The sequence below is a fragment of the Equus przewalskii genome, chromosome 2 (assembly GCF_037783145.1).
Source record: "Equus przewalskii isolate Varuska chromosome 2, EquPr2, whole genome shotgun sequence".
Taxonomy (NCBI): Eukaryota; Metazoa; Chordata; class Mammalia; order Perissodactyla; family Equidae; genus Equus; species Equus przewalskii.
In genome coordinates this window covers 54,378,266-54,398,139 of record NC_091832.1, presented here as the reverse complement: position 1 = coordinate 54,398,139, position 19,874 = coordinate 54,378,266, and the positions used below count along the sequence as shown (strand labels likewise).

The following is a 19,874-nucleotide window of genomic DNA, read 5'->3' as shown; positions in this document are numbered from 1 at the left end:
AAATTTTTTTTTGAAATTTTCTGCCTAATGGAGAAAATTTACTCTAAAATTCCCATAAATACTGAGGTTCACTAGTACATTTGAAAGTGTCTGCCAGACCGCCTGCTCATGTTTTTGCAGCCATGTGGACTTCGTAAGGTAAGGTATTATCTCTCTACTGTGTCTTCCTGCTGGGATCTTCACCATCTTAAAACATTATGATGATGAGTCCAGATATTCTGGTTGCTAACAGAAATGGTTGTTAATAGTGAGAATATGTCTTCTAATTGGAACTAACTAGTGCCTGCTTGCTCTTGTGCTCAAACACCCCATCTTTATCATTTCATTTATCCTTTCTGCATCCTTAGAGGCAGAGATTATCATGCCATATTAAGATGTGTAATAATCTTCTGTTTTCTACTTAGCACTCACTAGCTTTCTGCACTACCTCCAACTATGTCCTTGCAACAGCTGAAATTCTAAGCACAAATTCATAGCGACAGAAAACGTCAGAACGCAAAGAGGCTTCTGATTTCATCGAGTTCAAGACCTTCCTTCCACAAATGGAAACTGAGACTCAGAGGTCACTTATCTGTCCACAGTTACACAACTAGCCAGGGCAGGGCCAGAAGGTTCTCAGACCAACAAACCACAAGCTTTTCCCTATTTCTGACAAGCCCTGAGATCCTCAAACCCTCCAAGCAATCCACACAGCAGGAGGTCACCCTCTGAGCTTCCTAACCTGGTGGTAACTCCAAAAGAAGTTCCCACCACTGCCCCATTCTAGCAAGTCGTGGGTTACTGGGGAGAGACGAGGCATTAGACCTCTTCCCCATACCGACTTCGGAACAGGAGCACACTGATGCAGACGTCGTGGCTACACGCTTGACTCTAGTTATAAAATGAAAGATCTTTTATCAGTTAAGAGTTTTCTCCCGTCGTGTCCCCCTCAACTCACAGCAGTACGCTCATAATAGGGCTCCCTTCCACCCTCCCCAAAAAACCTCTGATTTATTGTGTTTACCAATTTCCCTGGTGTAAATATCTGCACATGGTCACTTTTCAGCTACTAATGTGACATGACTGAGCACAGAGTTGCGAAGAGACGCACATAATTAGCTCTCCTGAGCCGTACAAGTGGCACCCAGCACACTGCTGCCCAAGGCCCCGCCGCCTGGTTTCTGAGGTTATGCAACAAGCAGAGGTTGAAGAAGATGCGTTTGTTTCAAAGGACCGTCCTTCCTGCTTACCTCTCTTTCTGGGATTCCAATTTTGAGAATCAAGTTCTCTGAGTAAAGCAACACTCGATTGTTCTAATTAAAGAGTAAAGATCACACAATTTTGCTCTTTTAGGAACTATTGGACATATTGAACTGACTTCACCTTCTCCTCAAAACCGGTTTCCCAGGAGGTCCTTAAGTACCAACAAACAACTGGGAAGGACATTATTGACGTAAAAAAGAGAAAAAGCGGGTGTCGGCTGAGGCAGCAGCAGGGCTGGAACTTCCATAAGCAGCAGTTCTGGAGGAGCCTTACCTGACTGCAGGAAAAGATTGCTCTCCACTATCTTGGTCATGCAGTTAAGTTTCTGGCGAACTAACTGGTTGTCAGGAATGCTCTGAATGAACTTGCAGAAGAGCACACTGGAAGAGAAACCCCAGGGGTTAGTGTTTCCCTTCTGCCAAGTGGCAGGTGTCATTACACTAGGCCCCTGTGCTCTGAGATCCGGGCGTGCAGAGGTGGACCTGGGATTCTCTCCCGAATGACCTGAGTGTCTGTCTTTAGGAAGCAAAGGAGAGGCGGTGTCCACGCTCACGACAGGGCTCAGCCCTGGAGCTGACTCTGCTCAACCTGCCCGAGCACAGGCAGGTCCAGCACTGCTGTGCAGACCTGCCTTAAGGCTCCACTTCTGCAAAATCCTTTTCTGGCTAACTCTATCCCAGTGTCGATCGCCATCTGGCTTTGCATTCCTGGGGTACGTAGGTATAGGGCTAGAAGCATATTATTATATCCTTCTTCTGTAGTTAATTTTATGTCTGCAGGTCTTGTTTCCCCAGAGAAAGTGCAAACCTCTCTCGGAGGCAGGCTTTGTGTCTTCCTTATATCTTCCACAGCACTGAGCACAAAAAGGTGTTCAGTTAATACATACCAGAGGAAGAGCAGCACGCGCAGCAGCCCTGGCCCCAGGCAAACAAAGCTACTTTTCTTTTAAAGTCAAGAAGCAGAAGTTTTTTGCTATTTACCTGAGCTCAACAGGATCGAAAACAAGCTTGACGTCATTAATTATGCTAGGAAGGTACTTCAAAGCTGCCCCCTGTAAGAGAAACACCAAAGGCAAATTCAGTTGCCACGGAGGATAAATACAAAATGTACCGCTTGAAGCCAGCAAGAAAAGGCTGTGCTGGATCTTAAACAGGGAACTGGACACAGATGCTCCTGAATGGAGAGGAGAGCTCAGGTTGCTACACGAGACCTCCAAAATCTTTTTCCTGAAAGTCAGGAGGCACAGGTTTTTGTCTTCATTACCAACAGGCACTGTCTATTTGGAATTCATTTTTCTGTCTAAGAAGGTAGCTAAAATCTCGATGGCTCCCTCATAAAGTTGCCATAAAGAGCAAGGAATAAACTAAAGTTCAACTTTTGAGTCTTCACAGATTATGTATTTTACATTAAAAATTAATAATGATCAAGATGATGGTGACTTTGGGCTTCTGAGATAAAAGAGAGAACTAAGGGGGCCGGCCTGGTGGCGCAGCGGTTAAGTTCGCACGTTCCGCTTCTCGGCAGCCCGGGGTTCGCTAGTTCGGATCCCGGGTGCGGACATGGCACTGCTTGGCAGCCATGCTGTGGTAGGCGTCCCACGTATAAACTAGAGGAAGATGGGCACGGATGTTAGCTCAGAGCCAGGCTTCCTCAGCAAAAAGAGGAGGACTGGCAGTAGTTAGCTGAGGGCTAATCTTCCTCCAAAAAAAAAAAAAAAAGAGAGAGAACTAAGAATGAAAACCTGCCGGCTGTAACATCATCAGGATCAACTGGCTGAATTCACTGCAGCCACAAAAGCCATTCAAGGGACATCTAAAAGGGTCACTTGGCTTTGGCAGACTGATAATTGAAAAATACTAATGTATGTAAAACTTAAAACACAAGGTTTTCCCTTTACTTTCTATAAGTCACTCTGAAATTCTCCAGCTTTCCATGCTATGATTCACTAAGTTTCTCTCCCATCGTGGCCAGTTCTGTGCTGTCCCAGAACATCCTCACCAAAAGCATTGAAAGAGTCACCCACGATGACGCCACGCTGACCTTGATCTTGACAGCTTCCTCCAGGGGCATGTCCATTAGCGTATTGAAAGCAAGAAATAACTGGCGGATCGAATTATTAAATTCATCTCCATCTTCACTTTGGCCATAAAATCTTCACAGGAAAAAGAGAAAAACAGTCAGATTTTCCATCTTTAAAAGAAATTTTCAAATAGATTTTCAGCCTAAACAATGCTGGAGGCCCAGGCCTCTCACTGCTTCAAATCAAGCAAAAAGAAGGCACAGGGTGCTCGAAGATGGTCCCAGGGCGGAGAAGAGACTACCAGCTGGGCAAAGGCGGGGTTGTCATTTATATGTAAAGCCCTACCACTGAGTTCTCCAACTGGTCCCCGATGACCAGCCCGTCAGGAAGCACTCCCCAGAGGCTGTGAAGGCCACAGTCTTGGGGCTGTCCTCCATCTTAGTGGTCTGTGGGCATTTCCGGCACGGAGGGGAGCTGCCTTGCCTGAAGCAGCAGACGAGCCCTACCGCACGCCCGCCTTCCTCAGCTCCTTAGCAGAATGTCCAATAAGCGAGGGACTTGTCCCAGCTAACTTCCCTGACACCCCATGCTTGCCACATTTTATCCTCTGGCATCACTCTTTCTTGTGTCCCTTGTCCTCCTTTCCTGCGTCACTCTAATCATTCTGTCTCATCTAATCGAGCCCTAACCATCTGAGTTGAAGTTTCAGACAAGGGGTAGAGAAGCTCCTTAACCAGAAACGTTCTGAACCAGGCCAGCGTGCGAGCCCAGTTGGTGCCACTGCAGTCACTGCACTGGCCGTGCTGGTGCTGACCTGCCCTCCACAGGGGCCTCCCAGGACACAGGGCCCCTTAGTCTTCACTGATTCGTGCTTGTTTTGATTCAAGTATTTTGCTTGTCTTCAAGATCTGTCCACCAACTGAAGTTAGTTCTTTCTCGTAAGTAGAAATTGGGAGGTTTTGGTTCTCAGAAACACAAAAGTCCCAAATTGTAGCACAAGTGCATATACACTGGGCGGCAACTTTACTGCCCAGTGATCAAGAGAAGGGGTAGCTTGAATTCAGAACTGTGTACACTCTCTCACACACACACACACACACACGCACATACGGATTTAAATTCGTCCCCTCCATTCGCTGGTACTGTATATGGTATTCATGGAATACCAACTCCTCTGAGAAAATTCTTCAGTCAGAGGGTTACTGGTTATTCTCAACTCATCCATTTGGCAGAACAAGACAAGAACTTCATTTGCAATTTATTCCACCAAGTTTCTCAAAATTAACATACCCAGAACAGAATTCACTTGATCTTCCTGCTCATCTTTTAGATTTCCAAGACTCAGCAAATGGCACCCAAAACCCAGAAGTTATCTATGATGCTTCCCTTTCTCTCATTCTCCCACCAAATCACACAGCAAGTCCTAAATCTCCTCCCCACAAAGCAGCTCCCTCTCTCCCCCTCGTCGGAGACAGAGCCACCATTCCTCACACTGAAGCCTAGTGAGTGGTCACCCGAGGCTCACTCAACCCTCAATAATCCATTTTCCACCCAAGACATGAGATGATCATTAAGCGTAGGCCAGATTGTACTGCTTCTCTAACCGAAACCCATCAGCGGCTTCCCACCACACTCGGAACAAAATCCAACCTCCTCACTAGGGCCTGTAACACCCCACATCATGTGTCATTTGCCTGCCAGGCCCCACTCTCCCATCCTTGTTCCCTAGGCTCCAGGAACACTGGCTTCTCCCGATTCCTCACACATGCCACACTTGGTGCCCCCACAGGGCCTTTCCTTACAGTTCCTGCTCCTTCTCCTGTTCCCTGAAGCCTTCAGAGGCCACCTCCTCGTCTTTCAGTCCCAACTCAAATGCCAGCTCCCAGAGAGGCCTTCTGCCACCAGCTCAGCGCAGGCAGCATTCCCCGTCACTCACATCTGCGCCTCCCCCGCTAGCCCCTCTCTATCTGAAATGACCTTACTGGTTTCTTTCTTTACTATCTGCTTCCCTGGCCTCCACGTAACCCACAAGCACCGTCAGAGCAGCAACCTTGTCTTGTCTGCTGCTGGATCCCCAGCACCCAGAACAATACCTGGTACCCTATGCATGTGACTTTCAAAAAGGGACTTATATGAGACTGAGGATTAAGATCAAGCTTCTTAATGTCCTATTGTGGGCAATTTACAGTTTTAACTTTCCCTAGGTGTCTCCCTAATTGAGGTAAACTCCAGCCAGGTAACGAGCTCAGAGGGAAACTTAAGCTCCGACGAGGGCAATGGGGGCGTGGGGGACAGGTGACATTTCATCTGCAGGCCCAGACAGGGACAGTAAACTGATGTGTCCATCAGAGCTGAGCAATCAGAGAATGTAGATTGCCAGACTCTCTTTCCCAGATCCAGCTCTTCTTTCCTGAGAAAACATCAAGGGGGCAAATAACCATAAGCAGGCCATCTGGGACTAAGTTCGACACGACTCTCTTGGTTAATTTTAGGGGTTAATCTTGGCTTTTCCATTGTTATCATCCCATGTGATGTCAGAAACGACGGCCTGGATACACTGCAACACTACAAAGGGCAACAGAACTACCGAATCATCCATGGCAACTATTTTTTCATTTCATAAATTAAGGTTTTCCTTCTATGGTTTTATGATGATTTTATTGCTAGATATCAGAGTTTGCTAGAGAAACAAACTCTTAAGTAAGGGAACGTGCCCTCAGGAGGACACCCCACGCCCTAACTGTTCTGAATGTGTGGAAATTTAACTTAATGACAAAATGCAAGGAACGAACTGTTCTGGACTGTCTGAGGAGAAGGAGCCCACAGAGACTGTGTACAAACTCCGCCGGTAAAGCCTGCTCGCTTCCACTGGGGAAGTGGGATTGTCATCCACCCAGCTGAACGTTTAAGTCATTAAACGTTCTTACAAACTAAGAATGTACAGATTCATTACAGAAACTTTAAAAATGCAGACAGAATAAAAATAAACCTACTTAAAAATTTCTTACCTACAGTTTTACTCCTATTAAAATTTCAGCATGTTATTTATCTAGTTTCCAAACCTGTGCTCTTTTTGAAATGGGATCATATTGCTCTTATGTCTTCTGCCTGAATTATTTAAGAACCTATCATGGTCCTCCTTCCTCGTTAAGATGCCCTACATTTGAAAGGGCTGAACATACATACATTAACATTCATCTTTGTTCATACCTGATGGGTTTTCTTCTATTAGATAAATTTTTGGATGGGGTATAACTGGACAAATGTGATATTTTCTTTGCTTTTTGTGTGTTTTTTCTTTTTTGCTTTTTATTCATGGTACCAAATTTCTGTCCCTAAGAGTTTATATTCCTATCAGCATTAAAACATAGGGCCAATTTTTGTCCATTCTCATCAAAAGATAAAAACTTTTATTCTTTAACCAATATGTAGATAAAGATGATGTGTGTATATCGCATTTTTGATAGTATGAATATTTTTTAAAAATTTAATCAACAATTTGAAATTTTTTCTTTTGTAAATTATCCGTTTTCGTTTTCTATTGTTTAAGGATATTTATCACTGTTTTGTTGATTTATAAGAGGCTTTTAATCAGTAAAGCTACTAACCTTTGATCTGTATTACATGTTACAAGCGTTTTTTCCAGGTTAATTGTTAGCCTTTAAGTTTGTTTATGGCTTTTTTTCTTATTTGTGAGGAAGATTGTCACTGAGCTAACATCTGTGCCAGTCTCCCTTTATTTTGCATTTGGGACACCGCCACATCATGGCTTGATGAGTGGTGTGTAGATCCACACCCAGGATCCAAACCCATGAACCCCGGGCTGCTGAAGTAGAGCATGCAAATTTAACCACTACATGACCAGGCCAGCCTGTTTATGGTTTTTAAATGCACAAATTTTAAAAAATACACATACTCAAATCTACAGGCCTTTTCCTTCGGCCTTAGAAATATATTTTAATAGTTTAGAAATCTAGCTCCTATTGAACAGTAGGGACGGCACTGGGGCTGGGGGCTTTCACAAAAAAGGTAGTTCCTCCTCCTTGTTTTCTTTTATTTTTGATGGAGCTGTTATTCTAGGAACCCAAACTGGGAATTATTGTCTCTCTATGTCTTGGTTTAGCCAGGTAGCTAAGCATGGTGTCAGCAAGGAAACCCACACCTCAGGAAGCACCTCCCCCAAACAACCCCACTGTGCTCTCTCTCCTGCCGGCAACAACTCGTGATCCTAGATTTGTGCACCCACACCATCATGGAGCTCTGTGCTGCCTTAAATACGATCTAGCCACAGGAACCTGCCTCTCCAGAGCTGCTGTTGCCAACAGAGGCCTCCAGCCAGCTGCACTCTGTAGCCACCTGCATTCCTAAGCCCTTCTGTCATTACTGCCTAGAAATTCTGCTGATTCCAAAGGACTTTGCATGGACCTTCTCTTAAGGTTTCATAGTCCACTTCCACCTTCAGCCCTCGAAGTTCTGAAATGTGGCCAAGTTCAACTTGAAGAGCTGAATATGAGCATGAAGATTAAGGAAAACTATACGAAGAGAGAATGGATCACACAAACATCTTATTACCATTACCTCAGGTAGAGCACTCTAGATTGGATGATGAATCTGAACAAGTACTTTAAAGCTTTCAAGGCAGCAAAGAGCAGTTCTGTCTTGCTGGAGTCATCTGCATTAGCCACATAAAAGTTCAGTACCTTGGAGAGTTTCCTTAAAAGGGTGAGAAAGAGACAAATATCAATGAGGCAACGTGGCACTCCGACACTTGGGGTGAGAGAAAGGGAACCTGCACATTGGGGAAGAAGTTACAACTACAATTATCTCTTCTAGAACACGCCCGGAACAGGGAAATCAACTCCTTTGCAATTGAGTTTCCTCACTGTGGTCTAGGTTTGGAGCATCCCTTCTGCTTAGAAATAGGGGATGGTTTCTTTCCCTTTGTAGCCTTCTTAAAAAGGATCAAGAAATGCAAGAGTTGAAGGGATTCAAATCCGGAGGATATTTTAATCTCTGATATGTAGACAGACATCTTCAGATCTTCCTGTAAGGGAGGGATTGCCTGCCTAAGGTGATCAACTCAAAAGAAATCTAATTCCTTCCAATCTGCCAAGTCCTTTGGGATCCATAAAGATGGAGCCAGCTGGAAACCTCACTTAGTGTGGGAAGAGGACCTCAACCTGAGGCCACAGAACCCCCAGGGTTCTGAACATCCCAACAGATAAAACTGCTCAGGGACACTAGAGTGCCCTTGTGTCCTTTCAGAGTCTTTGAACCGGGGGCTGTCTTAATCTCGTGCTAACCTACACTTTCAAGGGCATGGATATCTTGAATATTCTTTCTGGGAAGTTGTGAGTTTCCATAGTATTAAGAAAAACACACAGGAAATATGTAGAATTGATCAAGTCTTACAAACAAACTCAGATTACTACCATCTGGAATGTGGCTTTTGGCTGTGTAACGAAGACCCACTGACAGGATTTCCTCAACGTAGCTACCATCCGTTTGGGAAGCGTGGCGACTGGGTGGAAAGGACCCTATGACTGGTGTATCTGCCCCCTCCCCAATCCACTGGGCATTACATCCATTGTGTTAGTTGGTGATTATGCTTCATGACACCTCTTCTATGTCCCTTATGTCTTGTTACATTTCTGGACCTTCATGGAAATAAAACCAAGAACTTCCTTGTTTAGCTCCTAAAAGGACACAAGGGATCAATGACCTGACCTGACAGATCAGGTCAGCAGCTAGCCTGACAGATAAGTCAGCAGCAACTGGCATTATCTGGCATAAACCATTGTCAGAAAGATCTTTGCCAATCTTAATGACATTCCTGTCACTACTTGTCACATTGCTGTGCACAATAGCTGAAATTATTGCGTAAGGGGGTGGGGTGACAGGCCGCACACGGTGCATGGGGAGCTGAGCACTTCAGGGCAGAGTGCAGAGTGAACATCAGCTGCTTTCCTTAGTCAAGGGCTCATAAAGCAAAGACAGAAAGGAGACCGCACTACGGAAAAGGCAGAGACCATTCCCTCTTATGCAAAAACAAGGAAAAATTAGATCTTTCCATATCCTGTAAGTAATAAATTCTACAAACACTTGTGGAGTAGGGTTGAGGGTTGAGCACATGACCCTCAGTTCTATCAGACTTGGTCTTGCTTAACCCACTGTTTGATCCCCTTGCGGCCTCATGCTAACCCACCGACACCCAACTCTTGGGATCCTGAGTGTGTCCTCTGCCTTGATTGCGTGCCTAACGGCTTCAATGTCTCCCGTATATACATCGAGGATTCTTAAGGAAATATAGTCTTATCTCTTCTATAACTTTCCAGAAGGCAGGGCCTGAACTCAATACCTCTTCCAGGGTTAGAACACTAGATGGTTCTCTTCCCACCAGGAGGCGTAGACCGAGGTTCTGCATGCAGAGGCACATTTACTCAGCTTATGCCCCTCTCGTTTCTCAACAGCCCAGCCCCAAGAGTGCAAATCCAATAATCAACCACACGGAGTTCCCTTGAATCATACTTACACATACGCCAAAGTGGCACTGAAGTGCTTGTAAATGTAGGTTTCAAGGACAGGATTAAAATGCTGGAACTTGATGTCGCCTATCAGTGAGATAATAAATACCTGCCAAAGGTGAAAAATATGAATAGCAGCATTGTACAACCTCTAGGCGCTCTGTCAACAAGCGGGATTTTAACATCCTGGTGCCTTCTTCTCTTTCTCAATCATTTTTGTAGCATTCCTACTTTACTATTCCAGAGCTGAACAAAGTCTCGGGGATTCTTTTTATTTAAAATGAATACAGAGACTAGTATGTGTCAGGCACTGTGCTAAATGCTGCGAAGACACCAATAAAAGCCAGCATCCGTGGCCTCAGAGAGCTTACTGTCTCGGTGCAGAAGAAATGTAAGCCAGGGAGGAAAATGGCACAGGGGAGAGGAGATAAGGAAGGGTCCTGTGGAGTAATACACTCTCACCCAAGGAGGCAGCTGATGAAATGTGCTGCGACATCCTTCTCCTGGGTGCAGTGTGAGCGCTCCCAATAACTGAACCCCTCCAGACTTTTGCCTCCCAATTTCGCCCTCATAGGTTAACTCCTATTGCTCTTAGGGGCATAATCGACAAATAAGCACTTTGTACCTACTCGCAACAGAATAGTGCAGAAGAAAGGGCACCAGGGACTTCCACATACACCCTCTGCCAGCTGATCTGTCCCACAGAACCATAACCACAGACTCTCTTTCCCATAAACCTGGCCAGGAATGATCTTAGCTGGGGGCACCTCCTCTCTTGATTTTTTTTTTAAAGTTTAGTATCTGAGATAACAACTGTTGCCAATCTTCTTTTTCTTTTTTGTCTGCTTTTTCTCCCCAAATCCCCCCAGTACATAGTTGTATATTTTAGTTGTGGGTCCTTCTAGTTGTGGCATGTGGGATGCCACCTCAGTATGGCCTAATAAGCGGTGCCATGTCCGTACCCAGGATCCGAACTGGTGAAACCCTGGGCCGGTGAAGCAGAGTGCGCGAACTTAACCACTTGGCCACGGGGCCGGCCCCGACTCTTGATCTTACATCCTTAGCTTCAATGCCCTGACCACTTCTTGAATTGACCAAGTTCTCTAAGCTGACGAATGACCTAATATTCCTTTGCTGCAACATCTAGGTAAAATTCTGCACTGAACTTTAACCCCAACAAAGAGAAAATGATGCTGGGTTTGGATATGTTAGCTTCTTCCAATCCACCACCACTTCCGGCCTTCCCAGATCCTGACATGACTTCTCCTTGCCTGGATGATTTCAGTTCTTGGAACAGGTGTATGTTTAAGTATTTTGTATGACAAATTTAACTGTCTGCTGGGTTGTGTATTGTACACAATGAAATGAAGACTCATTTCTGACTTGTGAATTCAGTCTCCTTTGCATGAACACACAAGCACACACATACACAACAAGCTACAATCGTCTTTGTTAATGGTATCTCCTGGTTTATGACTAGGCAATTTCAAAGAGAGCTAAAGTGATTCCTGATTTCTAATTTTCTAATGACACTGTTTCCCCTAATGAGAAAGAGAAAGCATGTCAAAAAGTAAAATCTAACAGGAAACAAAGAAATAAAGGCCTTGAATATAAGTCAACTGCTTCTAATTTTACTTCTGGGAATAAAGAAATAACCAGAGAGATGTATACAAATACTTATGCAGAAAGATACTCATCACAATTATTTATAATAGTGAAATATCAAAAACTACACAGTTGTGATAATAAAGACTAGTTAATATGCTTAACTGCTTACCAGCGCATCAAACACAAGGAAGTCATAGGTTTCATTGTCTGACATTTCCATCATTATGTTAAAAAGTGCATCTAGCGTATCTTGCAAAAACTGAAAAAGAAAAACAGGTTATTTGGTGCTTTCAGTTCAGCTCCATACTGCAGAAATTCGGGGACAACTAGGTTTCAATAGAATATGTTTTAAAATAGCATTTTCTTAAAAATCAGCACACTTGCTTCCCAAAATACGTAAGTTTTCTATTTACAACTACAGGTTTAATTTAAAACATTGCACTAATGATGCGGTGGAAATCTTTCTCACTGTGAATATAGAACATACCTTAACAATCTCTCCTCCATCCACCTCCATTAACTTCTTTAAGTTGTGTTTAATGTTCTGGGAGTTCGAACGCCAATTTAATAAGCCTAACAGGTCAACTAGGAAGAACAACCACAAACCATAATCATTAGACACCGATTAGAAGGAGCCACCCACAGCATTCCAGGATACAGCTACAGAACTCTAAAAAAGACTGTTGCTCTTAATGCTGGCTAACACTTTATGTATTCTTTTAATTTACTGTCTCCTATCTTAATCAGAGTGAACCCTGTCGCCTTCTTTTATTCTTCACAGAGAAAAAAATTAACCACAAATGTACAAGAACGTAAAACGACACCTGAATAGAACTTGTATTTCTCAATGATATCATGGCCTTACAGACAAACCTAAAAGCACTCTTAAGTGACCTCCCTGCCAGTAATTTCCTGCATTGCTCAATTTGTCCCTTGTCACTATGTTTGGCTCAGTGGATTCAAAGGGAAAGGGGAACTTTTTTTTTTTTTGAGGAAGATTAGCCCTGAGCTAACTACTGTCAATCCTCTTTTTGCTGAGGAAGACTGGCCCTGAGCTAACATCTGTGCCCATCTTCCTCTACTTTATATGTGGGACGCCTACCACAGCATGGCTTGCCAAGCAGTGCCATATCCACACCCAGGGTCCGAACCGGCGAACCCTGGGCCGCCGAAGCAGAACGTGTGAACTTAACTGCTGTGCCACCAGGCCGGCTCCAAAAAGGAAACTTCTATACTTGCACTAACACATTTAAATGTCAAATCCACACTGGAGAACAGATTTTATTTTTTCCATTTTTGAGCTGAGGAAACTAAGGCTCTGTGAAATTAAATTCCATGCCTTAGGTCACACAGCTGCCAGGGAGTGGTATGAATGGAATTTAATCATAGGGTTATCTGATTCCAGAAAACCGCGTCCTTCCTACTCTACGACACTGCCTCCCCAGAGTTCTTCAAAGAAATAAACAGACAAGCAAATCAGACAAGCTGCTATTCCAAAGGCAGGCAGAACAGATTCATGGTCCTAGGGTAAGTCTGGGACAAAAACCTTCAGGTGTTTTTGGATTTAAAATGCAGAACTTTGGATCTTTAAGCCACTTACAAGCTTTAATGAATGCTGAGCTACTAAAAGTGTCACAAGAAATACAGCAGGCATCCGGGCTGTCACTATTTTATCATTTTGTCTAGGACATCAAGTTACTATTACTAATTACAGAGCATTATCTAGTAAAAGTAGCAGTACCTACCTTTTAATCAATAGACTTGTATAAAGATATATAAGTAGATGAAAATACATGCCGTTCATTAGAATAGTCAATTGGCTTCACAGGTGTGTATGTTTTATTGGCTTGGGAAGCCCCCAAAGTCCAGTGCCTGGAGACACCCCACTGTCAACAGAATGAAGTCCCAATACCACTCACGGAAGGCAGTAAGGCCACACCTGCGGCTCCCCTGCCAGCCCCATCGCCCCCCCCAGCAGTCAGACAGCTCAACTCACTACTCCCCACGCCGTGGCCTGCTCTGAAATAGCTCTTGGGCTTTGCCTATGTTCTTCCCTTTGTCTGGAATGCCCAGAAATACTAGAATGCATACTATGTATTTGTTAAGCTCCTACTTACATTTCAAGACCCATTTCAAACTTTATTCCCTCCGGGAGGACTTACCCAATCATTCTCTGCTGTCTGTACTCCTTCCTCCATATATATCTATAGCTACAGCTACATGCATATACATATATACTTACACACACACACATATATACATATTGACACATATACTATAACGAATAATAAAGACATACTTGGTGTCTCTTTGGCTCTCTCCACAGATCTGAGCCACCTGAGGGCTGGAACCATCCCGCATTCATTCTTATACCCCACCACAGTGCTGGGCACCTAGGAGGTGTTCAATTCATGTCTGATGAATGAACGGATGGAAAGGGAACAGTAGCCCTGAGGAAGCTGGTTATATGCTCAATACAATTCTCCAACTTCTTCATTTGTTCAGCAAGCACTTCCTATTAGGCACTGTGCTCGGCCTATCTACTAGGCACTGTCCACTTCCATATTTCCATCTCCTATTTCTGCCACAGGCTAGTCAATGGCACTGCTCCATTCATTACTTCACTCCACTCATTGCTGCTGGAGGAGGATTCAGACACTTGATCAGGAGTGAAGAATCACCTAGCTGCTTTAAGCATCTGCGAAGAACCCACATATCAGCCCAGAGGTGTCTTTCTCAGATGTGGTTTGATCTGCAAGCCACATCACTGCTCATATCAGGAATATATGTGGCATCTGGTAAAGTGTAAGGTCTTAGGGCTAGAAAAGTGGTGGCAGAGTGTAATAGAAACAGCCCTAGACTGACTGTATTTCTGAGACTCGTACAGGTTGAGCCATATGGCTCTAGTTAATTTATTTTCATTGCTGCATAGTATCTATCCCATCATATGGATGTACCACATTTTGTTTATCCAACCTACTGTAGATAAACATTTGGGTTGTTTGCTATCACAAACAATTCTGCTACGAACATTCTCATGTCTTCTGGTATCCAGGTGCATCAGCTTCTCTGGGGTATAAATCTAGAGTGGAATTTCTGGATCATCAGGAATGATGACCTCCAACCATGTAAGATACTATCCAAATGTTATCCAAAGTCCTCGTCCCAATGCACATCCCCATCTGAAGGATGTAACAGGAGACTCAGAATAACAATCCCCAAATTTAGGCTAGTGATTACCTTAGGGAGAGGATTAGGGACCATAACATTTAAAAAAGAAAAACCATAAGTTTTGGAGTTATAAATATCTATTTTCAGACCCAAGTCCACCACTTACCAGCTTAGGCAAAATATTTTAGCACTTTAACTCAATTTTCTGATCAGTAAACTGCAAATAACAATGGCAATATTGGTGTCCTCGTGTGCTAGGGTGCTGGAGGGTAAAATAAAATGATGACTGTGAATCACCTGGCCTGGGCCCCACACCTGCAGGGACTTGAGCTGCCCTCTCTCTTCCTGGAGCAACAAATTGATTCTCACCCTCCCAACCGGCCCAGCAAAGGATGATCCCACACAAGTCAGTCTGTTCTAGTTTTGAAAAAATTAATAAATAAATGAATAGTCTATAAGCTCTGTTGCTAACCAAGGCCAGTGACCTTTAACCTTTTGATTCCTAATCTCCTCCTAAGGCTGAGGAGAAGTGTCTCTGGTCATGCTCTCCGTGTGAAAAGGCACAGCTAGCGTCTCGCTCAGGAAATGCTCTCACACACTGGATGGTTTATTAATGTTGACAGCTTTTTCCTTCTCAGAATAAATTGGGTGTTTATAATTTACATCAAATTAGAAGAAAGCAAATACAGGAACAACCCACAGTTATTATCTGTCCCTTGGAATGCCCTGCTTTCTCTGCTGCTCATGATGTCCTTGCCGTTCTCTGCATCCTTCCCACATCCTCCCCTCTTCCTACCCCCGCCCACGCTGGCAGATCACTCCTCTCTGGTTCAGATGAACCTGCCTCTTTAAACCTGCTCTGGGACAGGATATTATTTAAGACTGTTTGCAGGGGTTTGTCAAGATGAGTTCTTTGGAGATCTACACACTAGGAATGGGATGACAACAAAGGAAAGGGTACAGTTCCATCCGATGGAGCTTTCTGCGACGACAGGAATGTCGCATATCTGCGCTGTGCACCAAAGTCACCAGCTGCACGAAACTACTGAGCGCTTGAAATGAGACTAGTGCAACTAACGATCTGAATTCAAAACTTTATTAAACTTTAACTTAAATTTCACAAGCTACATGGTATTAGGGGCTGCCACAGGGACAGCACAGGTTTAGAGCATTTAGAAGATAATTGAAATCAAGTGTGTAAGTTGAGTACCGCCATCTGTCAATAAGCTTCCTAAATTTACAATTGGAGATAATAAACAATATCACAATATGGTTGCCTTTAATAGAAATTCCTTTTGCTTTGCATTATAATTTTTATTACTTGCTGTCTTTGAACGCTAGTCTCTGGAAAGGATAATCTACTAGATGTTTGATAAATGCTGTCCCTTTTAAACATCCCTTGATAGCCCCAAAAGTACATTAATGCTTATATCGCCTACTACCATACTTTTAAAAATAACATTTTAACACCTCATAGGTAAAAACTTGGAAAATACCAAAAGAATAAAGAAAATAAGGACTGTCCAAACTTTTGGAATTATTCCTTTTAGTCTTCTGTGTACATGTAACAATGACGATAATGATAGCAGCAACAGCTAATATTCATATAGTGTTAGCAAGGGGCTAGACACTGTTGTTTTGCTTTTACTTACTCTAATTTACTTCATTCTTTCAAACATATACTATTACTCCCATTTTAAAGATGAAACTAAGTCACAGAGAGGTCAAGTGACTTGCTCAGGATGAAACAGCTAATAAGTGGCAGACGGGGATTTGAACCAAGGCAACTGGCTTCAAATTGCCGTCAAATATTTAAACAAAACTTGGATTATACTCTACAGAGCATTAAAAATTTTGCATGTCTTTGATATGTTTTTTTTTCTTTTTTTTTAATTAAGATTATGATAGATTACAACCTTGTGAGATTTCAGTTGTACATTATTGTTAGTCATGTTGTAGGTACACCACTTCACCCTTTGTGGCCTCCCCCCACGACCCCCTTTTCCCATGTCTTTGATATGTTTCGAAATATATTTGGCAGCTGCAAAGATTTCATCATTTAATTACGTTACGTAATTAAAACTGACCCCAAATTGGACATCTGGATTGTCTCCACTACTTCCCTATCATGAATAATAGGGAAACAGCCTCATACACAAATTTTTGTGCACATGTCTCATTGTTTACTGAGGTTCACTTCCTAGGGGTCAAATTACTGGATCAAAGCATCTAAACACATTTAACATCTTTGATACACCGTCTAAATCATCTTCTACGAATACTGTACCATTTAACCTTCTATCATTACTTTATCATATTTACTTTTTCCCTAACAAGGGCTATGTCACTGATACAATTTTGTCATGTCCTCTAGGAAACTCAGAATGTTTTCTGGCTTAATTTTTGATTTTTTCTTAGGCAACAGACTTTATCTTTTTGAGCAGTTTTAGGTTCACAGAAAAAATAAGCAGAAACACAGAGAGTTCCCATTTACCCCTTCACTGCTCCCCGGGTTCCCCTATCAACATCTTGGTGATCCACTTGGTGCACGTGATGACCCAGTATTGACATAGTTCATCAACTAAAGCCCACAGTTCACGTTCGAGTGCACTCTGTGCAGCGCATTCTGCGGGTTTTGACAAAAGTATGACGACACATATGCATTACGCTGTGAGATAGTACAGTCTTACTGACCTGAAAATCCCCCGCGCTCGGCCTATTCACCCCACCGCACTCTCCCCTGAGCCCTTCGCAACCACGGATCTTTTTACCATCTCCAGAGTTTTGCCTTTTTTCTGGCCTTGTTTTTGGTGAGTGTGCTTTTACTTTCCCAGGTGTATCAGCTCTGAACTGCACTCTGTTGAGTCTAGCCGCTTGTCCAGGTTGAAATACTATCCATATTCTCTAGCCAACCATGACTCATTGAAAGAAACAATACTGACCCCTTCTAAAGATCAACCAACACCTGATCCTTGAGTGTACCTCCTATCTAAACTGTCTGGTCTATCTCAGCACGTCCCTAAGGCAGAGCCCCTGCCAGCTACCTCACCCAGATCTTCTGAGAAGCCAAAGGGACTAATCCTCTACACAGCATATGGGATATAGAATTTCTAAGGCCAGGCCCCTGGACAGCTAACTCTTGGCTCACTGTGTTCAGTAAGACTCCTTACACATTAAATGAATAAGAAACTGTTATTGGCTATCAAATGCCAGGATATACACAAGAGAAGTTAAAATTGATATCAGAGATTTCAAGGAGGAACCAGATGAAGCCTCATTTGAACTATTCAGCTGATGTTATGGAAAATCGCTGACTGCTTGGAAAAACATGGGAAAGAGGCGACTACATGTGGGACAGACAGAGCTCTAACAGGAAACCCTCCTTGCTCTTTTTTATACCTGTTTGGGCAGGAGACTGGTTAGATATCTCTGCCAGTGTCCTCTCCCTCATTACCAACATCTCTTGTTACTTATATTATACACAGCACATTATTAGAGTTCTTGGCTGCCTTGAAAAAGGAAACATGAGACTTTTTAATTTTACAGCATCTGTTAATGAATATATTTATAAGTTTTATAATATTAAAAAATGCCAAATGCTTTTCACCCTGTTTAAAGATGGACAACAAAACCTCAGAAGGAGCTTCAGCTATCTGATCATTATTACCCAGAACATCGAGTGAAGAGCAGAGACCGGCACCCCACCTAGAAGAAATGCCCCATATGGTCCAGCCCCCTAAGTATAACAAAGGAGCCCAGGAAGACCGGTGTCACTGCAGTCACCACACCTACCATTCTGGGTGAGCTTTGTGGAGCAAATGAGGGTGGCAATCTGAAAGCTATCTTTTGTGCTATCCTTGGTTGGGGTAAAGTTGGCCAGGTTTTTGGATGCTTGGAGCTCTTTTTCTTCCATCTCTACCTTGGTTCCAGGCAGGGTCAGGTAGAATTTAGCATCTTCCATTTTCTTGTTGTCACCCTGAAAAGGAAGCATGTTAGGAACACCAAAAGACGGGCAAAATCTTTTACATGCAAATAAAAATAGTTTCTATCATGAGCACAGTGCATTTCCAGTATGAGTAAAGAGGTTTTATCAGATTATACTTAGATCCCTTAAAACTCTAAGACATTGTGACACCTTTCCAGAGTTTGAGCCAGAAACAATTTCAACATTGAATGAAAATGAAGTTGTGAACTAGAAACTAAAAACATCCTAGGTCTCTGCTATAAGTAAACAAATATTAAAGAATAAGGTTGGATTTCATTTTCTTGAACCTATAAATGGTCACAATTATAGTTAATTGGGTTGATGGATTGATTGGGTTCATTGGGAAGCAATAGCTTGCCATACCTTCCAAAACTATTTATGAACCAAGGAGCTGTTAAGAAAAATACTTTTTTGAGATGCTCCCCAAAAAAGCTATCAACTCTGTGATATTGTTGGATAAATGAGAACTTCCAGCATCTACTTTCTACTATAAAATCGCAGTAGAAGCGAGAGCTCCATGGCAGTTAGAGGCAAGGAGGAGGACAAAACGGAATGGAAGGAAATGGGGCCCCAAAGCAAAGAAATGGCGCCTGGCTCATGGTGATAATAAAACCACATCCTACCACACCTACCACACCCTAACCAAGCCCAAGAGTGCAACTGTCTATGTTCCATGCAGATCGATGCAAAGAGTAGAAGGCAAGAGGAGAGCCTCTTGACTATTCACCATCACGGAACACCATTTGCAGGAGAGAGAGATACTCTTTAGGAGACTAAAAAATAATGCAACTCATTGTTTCCAGAAAGGGGATGGGAGACGATGTAGCTGGTGTGAACCCTCTGGGTTTCTAGACTTTAAGGGGCAAACACATACAGCTTCAGGAAAGTTTCTGATGTTTATACACATTAATCTGAAAGGTGCCTTAAGAACCAATTTCAGAGGTAGTAAACATTTCCCCAGCAATTTTCTGAGCCTCAATTTGTTAGCACCACCTTATAAACCACCAGATCATGCCGTCCATCCTGCAGAGTGGTGCCATCCGGGTTCATCAGTTTTACGAAGGCCACCCCAAATGCTCGCTCTGATTTATCTCTGGCTGAAAAGACAGAAATACATGTCTGAGCAGTGCAGAAAGATATCAGGAAGTGATGGCTATGAGAGCTGATTTCACATTCTGCTCTGGGGTTTGATTTTCAATCATGCTACAATGAACACAGTTCAGAGAGCTACAATAAGCCAACCACACAACGCACATGACAGCCTCCTCAAAGGAAATATTTCCCTAACTGAATTCGTCTGGCACCTCTTCCCATATTTGCAAAT

General features: G+C 43.1%; 1 protein-coding gene across 3 annotated transcripts in view; it reads right to left on the bottom strand.

The window, feature by feature from the left end:
• The window catches only part of DOCK5 (dedicator of cytokinesis 5), a 203,587-nt gene that overhangs the window by 64,539 nt on the left and 119,174 nt on the right, over positions 1-19,874 (bottom strand). For all 3 annotated transcript variants that reach the window (XM_070607172.1, XM_070607174.1, XM_070607178.1), the window contains exons 17-25: positions 19,544-19,647; positions 18,358-18,541; positions 11,882-11,979; positions 11,564-11,653; positions 9,795-9,895; positions 7,841-7,975; positions 3,283-3,394; positions 2,223-2,293; positions 1,516-1,622 (exon numbers count right to left, since the gene is read on the bottom strand). In XM_070607172.1, the coding sequence (XP_070463273.1) occupies positions 1,516-1,622; positions 2,223-2,293; positions 3,283-3,394; positions 7,841-7,975; positions 9,795-9,895; positions 11,564-11,653; positions 11,882-11,979; positions 18,358-18,541; positions 19,544-19,647 (1,002 nt within the window). The remainder of the gene's footprint in view (positions 1-1,515; positions 1,623-2,222; positions 2,294-3,282; positions 3,395-7,840; positions 7,976-9,794; positions 9,896-11,563; positions 11,654-11,881; positions 11,980-18,357; positions 18,542-19,543; positions 19,648-19,874) is intronic.